A 12,443-nucleotide genomic window follows, 5' to 3' on the forward strand; every position below is an offset into this window, starting at 1 on the left:
ACTTTGTTTTGTGCAAAATGAGGACTTCTTTCAAACAAAACAATCGGAACGGAGAAGTGATGGAAGAGATATGATTTAACTGAATTGTGGATAATGGACGGATGACGGACGCCACGCCATGGCAACGGTTCATCTCATCTCATTATCTCTAGCCACTTTATCCTGTTCTACAGGGTCGCAGGCAAGCTGGAGCCTATCCCAGCTGACTACGGGCGAAAGGCGGGGTACACCCTGGACAAGTCGCCAGGTCATCACAGGGCTGACACATAGACACAGACAACCATTCACACTCACATTCACACCTACGCTCAATTTAGAGTCACCAGTTAACCTAACCTGCATGTCTTTGGACTGTGGGGGAAACCGGAGCACCCGGAGGAAACCCACGCGGACACGGGGAAAACATGCAAACTCCACACAGAAAGGTCCTCACTGGCCACGGGGCTCGAACCCAGACCTTCTTGCTGTGAGGCAACAGCGCTAACCACTACACCACCGTGCCGCCCCTGCAACGGCTCATCTTAAAAAAGAAATAAATAAAGATTGTTGAATCAGCTTTTTGACTTGTTCAACAGGACAAACATTTAGTTTCTCCAAAATACTGGAAAGCTGGTGGATGATAGTAAGCTGAATTATAGAATTTGGATCATTATTCAAAAATTGTTTCGCTCAAAGACTCCTGATGGCTGGAGAACAAAACACAGATTTAGACAATGAAAGACAGGGTATAGGTCATAAAAAGGACACACGCACACACGATAGTTTTGTTCTCTACATTATTGTTTAGCTAGCTAGCAGGATAGTTTGCATTTATTAGCATCAGATATGGACAGAACCATCTCCGATGTAGAGACTCAAGTCAGCTCAGTAACTGTGATGGTCACAATGATGTGTACTTTTTTAATGTACAGTTTATTCTCATAATAATTCCGTAATACTGAGGAACACAGTGGTTAATTATATCCTCAGAGTTGTTAATGCCTGGGACACATCTCGAACTGTACGCTAAATAGCTCGTCAGGACACTATTGGTGTCAATACTTTTGAGACATCCTACTTTAGTGTGCATTATGGAGTCTGGGAAGCAGCCCTGAATGATCTTTTAATGTGTACTGACTTGGCTCTCACAGCGATGAGATTTAAATTTCAACAGAGACATTCAAGTCCAATTTATAGTGAAATTGCTTTCTGTTGTGCCCTACTTAGGATCCAGAAATTACATTACACTCCATGTTGTGATCATAACCAACCCTTTAAAGTGGAAGAAAATGTTCAACATAAGATAGCAGGGTCCCCATTTTTATTTTGAGAAAAAAAATGCAAGCATTATATTTTTTTTTATCTATGAATGTTTCTTCATTGTCCATGGAAGGTGTCAATAATTCCTGTATATAGCGACAACAAAGCCATTTAGGACTGGGCTCATCTGTGACTTCTTGCATGAGAACAAGATGAATATGATAGGTTTGTTGCGCACAGAAAAGTAAATAGTACAAGCAATTAAAATGCAAATGCAATTTTTCAGGGAATTAGATATTCATAGTCTAGGTTTTACAAACTGACGTCGTGTTTGTAAAACTGGTCAAACTCAATGAACACAGTTGGAAGAACCTTCTTTACCTGAAGCATCAGATCCACAGTCCTCACGTCTCCACAATGACCAGGTGCGATCTCGGGACACGGCGAGGAGCAAGCGCGAGTCTGGGGAGAAGGCCATTTGAGTGACAGTCAGACTGTGGCATGGAAGAGCTTGTAGTTGTTTCCATGTGGAGGTGCTCCACAACAGGATCGCAGCATGCTCTGCTTTAGATGCCTGTACACAAAAAACACGTTTCGGTATTCTTCCATGTTTACCGACTGAAGAAGTCATAAAAGTCAAAGGGTGGGGGGTGTCATTAAATCATCCAATGTTCCCTTAAAGCAGAAAAGAACCAGACTTGTTCAAACATGACCTCAACAGCCCAGACCTCCTCCATCCTAAGCCACAGAAATGCAGCAGAACCTGGAGATGTTGCCCATACGTTCTGCACATTTTGGCGTTTTCACTGCTTGAACACATTCCCTTCAACTCAGTAAACGCTGTCAAGTCTCTGATTAGTTAGGCCTGCTGGGACTCAAGGAAAACATTAAAATGTGCAGGATGGGGGTGGGGTGTTACTCCAAGACCAGGGTTGGGAACCTGTAGATTACGGGTACAAGCAGCACTCAGAGTTACCAAAACTCTAGCCACCTGACCCCCCCTTGTAAGATTAAAGATGGAGACAAGTTTTTGAGGACATGGCTTTGGAGGAACTGAAGACAGAGGCTGTCCTTGTTTGTACATTAGCTAGCTTCATATATCAAACAGTTATTCCATGAAATCGAGTCGTACATGAGCTGATAGCGGCTATAAGCCATGTACGACCAGATTGAGTGGAATAACTGTTTTATTCTATCCACATTTACTGGATTTTGAGAAACTGAGCATTTTTTGCAAATGTGATAAAAAAAAAAAAAACTTTGTACAAAACCTCTGACAAAATAATTTCCGCTTAGAATGTAAACAAACTGGCAAAATGACATTAGCAATTTGTGAAAAATGCTGTAATAATAATAATTCTTGAAAAAAAAAGATACGTTCTTACCATCAAATACTTTTATTCCATATTTTGTTGCTTTTTTTTTTTTATCTTTTGGGGTTTTCTATTTCTTCAGGGTTTTTTGGTGGTTGGCAAACCAACTTAAAGCTAGACTGCCTTTCCGATTTTTCAAGTGTAGGTCATAAAAAGAATTCCTCCCCCGACACCCAATTCTTTTTGTTTAGTGGACCGAAAGGTACTGAATTCAAATCACAGTGTGGCAGCGAGGGCGTGGTCAAGCGCCGGTCTGTGACAGGAGAGCGGAGTCAGGGAAGGTAAGTGGCAGAATCACTACACCTGAGAGCAATTAACTTGTGTTTGTGTGTCTTCCCAGTGACCGCGCCCTATATAAGGAGGGAGAGCAGAGAGCAGAGGGGATCCCTGAACAAGACACCCGTCGTGTGTGTGTCTGTTTGAGTAATGGTTAGACTGAAGTGTAACAATAAACGCTCATTTGAACCTGAGGCAAGGGCCCTTTGAGGTCACACGGCGAGTCGGGGACGTCGACTATGAGGTGAGGCGAACGGACAGGGGCGGGGCACTACAAATTTACCACCTCAACCTGCTTAAACTCTGGAACGAGGAGGTCCCCGTGGAGTTGGTGTCGGCGGTTCCGGAGAAGGCGGAGCTGGGACCGGAGGTTCAAAAGAGGGCATTGGCATCACGCACCTCTCCGGTCCCCTGTGGAGACCACCTCTCCCCGACCCAACTCATGGAGGTCGCCCAGTTGCAGACCGAGTTTTCGGATGTGTTCTCGCCCCTGCCCGGTCGCACCAACCTCATAGAGCACCACATAGAGACGCTCCCGGGGGTAGTAGTGCGTAGCCGCCCTTACAGGTTACCCAAACACAAAAAAAAGGTGGTTCGGGAAGAACTCAAGACCATGCTCAAAATGGGCATCGCCGAGGAGTCCCACAGTGACTGGAGCAGCCCGGTGGTCTTGGTACCCAAGGCCGACGGGTCGGTCCGGTTCTGTGTGGACTACAGAAAAGTCAACGCGGTGTCTAAATTCGATGCGTACCCGATGCCTCGTATTGATGAGTTGCTCGATCGACTCGGCACTGCTCGCTTTTATTCGACGCTGGATTTGACGAAGGGATATTGGCAGATCCCCTTGACTCTACTATCCCGAGAGAAAATGGCCTTTTCCACACTGTTTGGTTTACACCAATTCGTCACCCTTCTGTTTGGGCTGTTTGGGGCACCCGCTACGTTTCAGCGGCTGATGGACAGAGTCCTCACGCCACGTATGCGGCCGCCTATCTGGATGATATTATCATCTATAGTAATGACTGGCAGAGACACCTCGAACATCTGAGGGCCGTCCTTAGGTCGCTGAGACGAACGGGGCTCACAGCCAACCCAAAGAAGTGTGCGATTGGGCGGGTGGAAGTACGGTATCTGGGCTTCCACTTGGGCAACGGGCAGGTGCGTCCCCAAATTAATAAGACGGCAGCGATTGCGGTCTGCCCGAGGCCCAAGACCAAAAAGGCAAAAAGGGGTGAGGCAGTTCCTGGGGCTGGCTGGCTATTATCGTAGGTTTATACCTAATTATTCGGATGTCACCAGCCCGCTGACTGATCTCACTAAAAAGGGGGCACCAGATCCGGTCCAGTGGACGGAGCAATGCCAGTGGGCTTTTTCGGAGGTAAAGGCTGCACTGTGTGGGCGGCCACTTCTACACTCCCCTGACTTTTCTCTCCCCTTTATGTTGCAGACCGATGCGTCGGACAGAGGGCCGGGGGTGGTTTTGTCCCAGGAGGTGGAGGACCGCCCTGTCCTGTATATCAGCAGGAAGCTGTCGGTGCGTGAGGGGCGCTACAGCACCATAGAGAGTGTCTGGCCATCAAGTGGGCAGTCCTCGCCCTCCGGTACTACCTGCTGGGGCGCCCTTTCACCCTCTGTTCGGACCATGCGCCTCTCCAGTGGCTCCACCGCATGAAAGATGCCAACGCGCAGATCACCCGTTGGTATCTGGCACTCCAACCCTTTAATTTCAAGGTGGTCCACAGGCCGGGGGCGCAGATGGTCGTGGCGGACTTCCTCTCCCGTCAAGGGGGGGGGGGGGGGAGTCATGGGGGTATGTGGCAGCGGGGGCGTGGTCAAGCGCCGGTCTGTGACAGGAGGGCGGAGTCAGGGAAGGTAAGTGGCAGAATCACTACACCTGAGAGCAATTAACTTGTGTTTGTGTGTCTTCCCAGTGACCGCGCCCTATATAAGGAGGGAGAGCAGAGAGGATCCCTGAACAAGACACCCGTCGTGTGTGTGTCTGTTTGAGTAATGGTTAGACTGAAGTGTAACAATAAACGCTCATTTGAACCTGATCTCTGTCCTGCCGTCCTCTGTGCTCCACCCACCAGTATTGAACGGTTACACACAGACTTCCAATTTTATTAGTTTTTTTTTAATAGAACAATTAATAAATTTAGAGCCACATGGCGCTAAACTCTCCACTATTTTTTCCTGCTTCACCATGACCCAATGCAAGATACATCATCATGCATGACATGGTGGGCTTTCCCTGTTCACGCAAGGCATTGTGGGATACAAATTTGAAACAGGAGAGAAAAATGGAGGACGTGAGTGTGCGAATGAAATGTGAAAGACCAAGTACAGTAACGGAAAACAAGAAGAAAAGACGTTATGTTGCGAAGGAAAGGAAATGCAGGACCAAACTAATAAATATCGGCGGTCAGCGAGCACCTCGGTGTGATCAGCTGTTTGTTTAGCGACAGAATGATGGAACTGTCAGTGCACAGTCAAGGTAAACCTGTAGATGGCAGTAATGCAACACTGTGGATGCTACTGTAAAACCCAAAAGAAGAAGGTGGTAAACCTGCACCTCGTCTTGACAGAGCTGATGTAAACCCTGGATTATATATCAATACCAAGAAGAAGCATGCCTTGAAATATTTCCCCTTCACACCCTATCCAACCTCATTATTCTTTTTTAAATTCTGAAATATAAATGTTGGTTCTTCACGAGACAAGTACTTTATGCCAAAACAGGCACCTTCATGTACAGTCTGATTGTGGAGGTAAATCACAGTCAGAGGTTCACATGGTGATTATTCTCCTATTGAACAGATGTTAAAAGGATGCAAGAGGCATTTCATGTAGACTGGGCTTAACTGGTTTATTCCCTTAAATACCATTACACCCAATGCTGCAAATGCAGTCAGTGACCAAGAGGAGAAATGGCTTTTTGTTTCTGTCAGTCAAACTAATAATCTTGCAATTTTCCGCAATTCAGGCACTGTACTGCAGAAAAGCTAAAGCTGAATCTCAGCTGAATAATCCTGGATGTGAACAATAGTCTAGACAGAGAGAATATTGTAAAGCTCATCATCTGATTGTAGTGAGACACTACCTTACACGCTGAGGCCACCACTGTTCGTGCAGCGTCTGATGTTAGACAGAACATCTCAAAACCATGACCATACCTAGAGAGATAGAAAGACGTAGCAAATGTTAATGTGGATTCTACCACTTCTGCACAAACTAGATCTCAGCACAGAGGTGGCTTTGTGATTGTCAGAATGGCATATGAAGCTGGAAGCTTGTTTACGAGCCATAGCATGGCTGCGAGTGCGTGAAAACAGTTGTGTGCTACACCAGTTATAACACCAGCTGCACAGCTATTTCAGGCGCTGACTAAATAGCCCAGGAAAATGAAAATACAAAGCCTAAAGCTATGATTATTCCATATGTAACAGTATAACAGTGAAACAGTATAGCCTGAGCGTTTCAATTTACCAGTGGAATAATCCACAACTTGAAATGCTCAGTAGAGATAATGAGCTGGGAAGAGATGGCTTCTAGTTCCTTTTCTCAGTATAAAAGATTTTTAGATATACAGGGTGTTTAAAAAAAATCTGATATTATTTGAGATGTAAATATCCCAGAAACTACATAGTCGAGGCAAAGTAAACTGAACAGGCTTAATGTTGAGCAATAGAAGATTTATTCCTCAAAATTTGAATGAGAAATTCAAAAAGGTATGTGGATTCCATGAACAATTTCACAAATTTTCAACATGCGTACCGCCTAAGACACAGACGGCCTTCCTCTTTGAACTTTTTGTGCGGTGTCCAAATCTGCACTGCACTTGGTGAATTTTTAGAGAATTCTCTCATAAATGCACGCTGCACAGTCTTGTTCGACTGTGTTCGAGCGTACTCTAACACACACAACGCCTTTTCTTTTCCAGCGAATAGCATTTCTATACCTGAAAAGATAAAAACATTAAACATAAAATTTTGACCCGTTTCCATACATGCTGTTAAAATTTGAGGTCAGTTGAACGAGAATTGGCAAAATTATTACAACTCCGATTCCAAAAATGTTGGGACAAAGTACAAACTGTAAAAACGGAATGCAATAATTTACAAATCTCAAAAACTGATATTGTATTCACAATAGAACATAGACAACATATCAAATGTCGAAAGTGAGACATTTTGAAATTTCATGCCAAATATTGGCTCATTTGAAATTTCATGACAGCAACACATCTCAAAAAAGTTGGGACAGGGGCAATAAGAGGCTGGAAAAGTTAAAGGTACAAAAAAGGAACAGCTGGAGGACCAAATTGCAACTCATTAGGTCAATTGGCAATAGGTCATTAACATGACTGGGTATAAAAAGAGCATCTTGGAGTGGCAGCGGCTCTCAGAAGTAAAGATGGGAAGAGGATCACCAATCCCCCTAATTCTGCGCCGACAAATAGTGGAGCAATATCAGAAAGGAGTTCAACAGTGTAAAATTGCAAAGAGTTTGAACATATCATCATCTACAGTGTATATCATCATCAAAAGATTCAGACAATCTGGAAGAATCTCTGTGCATAAGGGTCAAGGCCGGAAAACCATACCGGGTGCCCGTGATCTTTGGGCCCTTAGACGGCACTGCATCACATACAGGCATGCTTCTGTATTGGAAATCACAAAATGGGCTCAGGAATATTTCCAGAGAACATTATCTGTGAACAAAATTCACCGTGCCATCCGCCGTTGCCAGCTAAAACTCTATAGTTCAAAGAAGAAGCCGTATCTAAACATGATCCAGAAGTGCAGACGTCTTCTCTGGGCCAAGGCTCATTTAAAATGGACTGTGGCAAAGTGGAAAACTGTTCTGTGGTCAGATGAATCAGAATTTGAAGTTCTTTATGGAAATCAGGGACGCCGTGTCATTCGGACTAAAGAGGAGAAGGACGACCCAAGTTGTTATCAGCGCTCAGTTCAGAAGCCTGCATCTCTGATGGTATGGGGTTGCATTAGTGCGTGTGGCATGGGCAGCTTACACATCTGGAAAGACACCATCAATGCTGAAAGGTATATCCAGGTTCTAGAGCAACATATGCTCCCATCCAGACGACGTCTCTTTCAGGGAAGACCTTGCATTTTCCAACATGACAATGCCAAACCACATACTGCATCAATTACAGCATCATGGCTGCGTAGAAGAAGGGTCCGGGTACTGAACTGGCCAGCCTGCAGTCCAGATCTTTCACCCATAGAAAACATTTGGCGCATCATAAAACGGAAGATATGACAAAAAAAGACCTAAGGCAGTTGAGCAACCAGAATCCTACATTAGACAAGAATGGGTTAACATTCCTATCCCTAAACTTGAGCAACTTGTCTCCTCAGTCCCCAGACGTTTACAGACTGTTGTAAAGAGAAAAGGGGATGTCTCACAGTGGTAAACATGGCCTTGTCCCAACTTTTTTGAGATGTGTTATCATGAAATTTAAAATCACCTAATTTTTCTCTTTAAATGATACATTTTCTCAGTTTAAACATTTGATATGTCATCTATGTTCTATTCTGAATAAAATATGGAATTTTGAAACTTCCACATCATTGCATTCCGTTTTTATTTACAATTTGTACTTTGTCCCAACTTTTTTGGAATCGGGGTTGTAGATTGTGAAATGATATCAAATTTTTTGAAACGCCTTGTATTTAAAAAACACACACACAAAAAAAAAAAAACACAAATCCCCACTCACCCCTCCTTCAGGCGGTATCCCCCCCCCCCACAATCTCAGGTCCTCTACCAGAGAACTGGGAGTTTGAGGGCCCTGCGCAGTATCTTAGCTGTTCCTAGGACTGCACTTTTCTAGACTGAGATCTCGGATGTTGTTCCGGGGATCTCCCAGTTTGGGGGGTCATTGTACCAAGGGCTCCTATCACCACGGGGACCACTGTTGTCTTCATCTTCCACGTTTTCTAGCTCTTCTTTCAGCCCTTGATACTTCTCATGTTCCTTTTTCCTGATGTTATTGTCACTTGGTATTGCCACATCCATCATTACAGCCTTGTTTTCTTGTTTGTCCACCACTAGCACATCTGGTTGGTTAGCCAGTCCCACAGGATCTTAGCTTGGTCATTCTCAACCACCTTCGGAGGCGCATCCCACTTTGACCTTGGGACTTCCAGTCCGTACTCGGCCCAGATGTTTCTGTACACTACGCCAGCCACTTGGTGATGGCGTTCTGTACGTTCTTCCTGCTAGCATCTTACACCCTGCTGTTATGTGCTGGATTGTCTCAGGGGCATCTCTGCACAATCTGTACCTGGGGTCCTGCCTCGTGTGGCAAACCCTGGCGTCTGTCGAGCTTGTGCTTAGGGTCTGTTCCTGTGCAGTTACGATTAGTGTCTCTGTGCCGTCTTCCAGTCCAGCTTTATCCAGCCACTGGTAGTATTTTTCAATACATACACCAACTATATATGAATGTATAGTGTGGGGGGAAAAAATACCCTACCAAGAAGACATGGTCATCACCATCTTCTGCCACGAGCAATTTATGAAGACCTCTTAACACTTGCGCCCTTATAAGCCCAATGCTTTAATATTGACTTGTGATATCGTAAGTGCTATGACACCTTCATAAAATGCTACCCAGCTTTTTTCAGTATCATGAGCATGCAATGTTTTACTGATGTAGCCTACACAGTTTCTGAGAAAACTTGCCCAGATTGAGTCCACTTGTACAAAGTCCAATAATGAAAATCAAGGGCCATAACTCTGAAAATAATAATTTCTCGTAAATGATTTTCAAACTCGATTTAGACCATGAATAGTAATACGAGCAAGCAAAGTTTCATTAATGTGGCTTATGTACTGTAGTTTCTGAGAAAACTTGTCCAGATTGAAACAGACGGACGGACTCCATTCCCATATCCCCCTGTGCACTTTGTGGCGGGGGATAAAAATACCCTGTTGATAGATGTCTAGTAATCGGCTGAAACTTAGATTTTGCATAACTGATTAGGAAAAGTGCATCAAGAGCGACAGTTCCTCCTGCAAAGAGTCCAAATACACAACATAAAATATATATTCCTCCTCCTCTGTACACAAACAACTACAAGAAGAGAATAAGCTCAGGTAACAAACGATCGCAATTATGTTGGGAAACGAACCTTACGGGATGTAAGACGAAAACTTGAGACTTTCAGAACTGCATGAAGCCAATAACTTGGTAAACTGCATTCATTTTTCACACAGAGAAAATTAGAGGGCGAAACAGGAGCCTTTATTAAGAGAGGGCTAAATTTATATTCCCTAATGTCACAGAGAGAAGGTACTACATCTGGACTCACTAGTCATGCTTTCTAAATGACTTCTACACTGCATTATTAGAGCTGATGTTGAATCTGGAATGTTGCACAGCATATTACTGCCTGCTCCTGTACTGCGAAAGAGTTCACAAATGAGAATAAATGAGACTCACAGCTTCTGGACTTCAGGCCACAGCGTGTTCTGGAGAAGGTGATCCTCAGGAGGGGGTTCTGGTATAATGATCACAACACACAGATACATAAAAAGTGTGAGAAATGAGTAAACACTCCAAGACACGGGTGCTTTTTTTTGGGGGGGGGGGTCATTTTTCAACAGACTCCTTTATTTAGCATCTAAATAATCCCTGGCCAATTACCTCAAAGCTATTTTCAACAGTGAAAGCTTTCTGTGCGATTTCCAAATTTCAACGGCTGTTAATTTTAAGATGAGCGGGCAAAATGAATTTTACGTTCCCTGATGCAGGTCTGGAAACGCCTATCGTCGTTCAGTCATGGGTATGAACGCAACACGTGCTCAGTTTGACTCCAAATGAAGTTGAAAGCTACTCGCCATCCCATTTTTCAGCCCTGGTTGTCATTTTCCTCTAATTATTCCCCTTCTTTGCCTCTCCAGAAGGAGAGACAGATAGTGTGTGTGCACACAAGTGTGCGTGTGTGTGTGTGTGTGTCTGTGAGAGAGAGAGAGACAGTGTGTGGGAAAGAGAGACACACACACACACATTATTCTGTTAAGAACTTGAAGTCTGCCTCATTGCACTCCCCGTAGCCCAGAGTCATCAATATTTTAACTTTGCAATTATACAAGCCTTCTTTCTAATTACAATTTCAGATTAAGCAGCTTTTTCAATCACACTGACAGCGTCTGCCTGTATGCCTTGAGCAAGAGACGTATACCCCCCTCCTCCCGCCGTTAACCGCACACACATGCAAACATGCACGCAGTCCCTCCTTACATTGTCTGTTCCAGTAATAACAGCTGTCTACAGCTGTCTCTCTCTGATTCATGCTATGGTTATATATGAGCACAGGAAGACAGTGATTAATAAAGTCTCGTCATAAACGCTGGCCATCACTGTCTCGTTCAGGAACAGGTCCTAAGGCCTCTACGGAATAAAGCAGATGATGATGTGTGATGGGTGTGATGATCTCATCCATCCAGTGCATCCATTTCTAAAACACATTAAGGCCAGAAGCTGTGTTTAATTACGTTTCACAGGGGCTCAGGTGAATTTAACAACTGACCAAATCATCCTCATAATTATTAAAAAGTAAGTGCGTACTTACCGACTGGTAAGTAAGTTAAGTAAATTTTATTTATATAGTGCTTTTCACAAACAAGTGTCACAAAGTGCTTTACAGGGAATAAATACGAGGAAACGTGTAGGATACGAGTCGCTGCAGTTCATAATGTTTAAAAGTGTTTCTGGACCTGTAATTTGTAATACTCCATGCAACAGATCTGACAAGATTCTTCATTTCAGACAACTGCTTCATTTATCAAGCCCATAAATTAGCTCCGCCTCCAGGATGAATAGAGCTGCACAGCAGTGCTGATTAAGATTCTTTGTGATACGAAAGAACTGTCACTTAAGGCAAGACACAACAGACAGAAATGATGATCACATCTTCACATCATTCGTTTTTCTAATTCTTGGATAAAATGCACAGTAATAAAAATATCGACGTGCAGCATTAATGTTTATTTTAATGAATTTGTCCACGCACTACTACCATGTTATGTGAAATGTAGCAACTTTGATTAAGGCTTAATACTCTGCTCACTTGACACAAAACACACCATGCTGCATATTCCCATAAAACGTGATTTCTCTACAGGTTGTATTCAGTCACTTCCAGTGAATTAAGTGGTGGTCAGGCGAACCAATTTGGCTATCATTATGGAAAGAGCTACCGCGAGTGGCCTAGTGGTTAGCATGTCCGTCTCTTGATCGGGAGATCGCGAGTTCTACTCACAGTCGGATCATAACAAAGACCATCATAAAAATGGTACCTACTGCTGTCTGGCAAGGCACACTGCAATATAGATGTAAGTGGGGAGTCAAACTCTTGCGGTTACCAGAGGACTAGCCCCCCACTTTAACCCTAGCTATGTAATAGGCGAGAGGCCGAGGGCTACAGAAACGGAAATCGGCGCTGCCTAATGCACCATACGGTGCGGGAAAGACTTTAGATGGAAAGAGCTAAAGAAACCGTCTCCAAGTATTTTCGCAGTTTAGAG

The 12,443-nt window shown here is 44.0% G+C and overlaps 1 protein-coding gene across 2 annotated transcripts in view; it reads right to left on the reverse strand.

Annotated features, from left to right (window-relative positions):
* Positions 1–12,443, reverse strand: part of elp2 (elongator acetyltransferase complex subunit 2) — a 98,075-nt gene that overhangs the window by 18,939 nt on the left and 66,693 nt on the right. For both annotated transcript variants that reach the window (XM_060942778.1, XM_060942779.1), the window contains exons 16-18: positions 10,357–10,414; positions 5,989–6,061; positions 1,621–1,813 (exon numbers count right to left, since the gene is read on the reverse strand). In XM_060942778.1, the coding sequence (XP_060798761.1) occupies positions 1,621–1,813; positions 5,989–6,061; positions 10,357–10,414 (324 nt within the window). The remainder of the gene's footprint in view (positions 1–1,620; positions 1,814–5,988; positions 6,062–10,356; positions 10,415–12,443) is intronic.

The sequence above is a fragment of the Neoarius graeffei genome, chromosome 16, assembly GCF_027579695.1.
Source record: "Neoarius graeffei isolate fNeoGra1 chromosome 16, fNeoGra1.pri, whole genome shotgun sequence".
In the NCBI taxonomy this organism is placed as follows: Eukaryota; Metazoa; Chordata; class Actinopteri; order Siluriformes; family Ariidae; genus Neoarius; species Neoarius graeffei.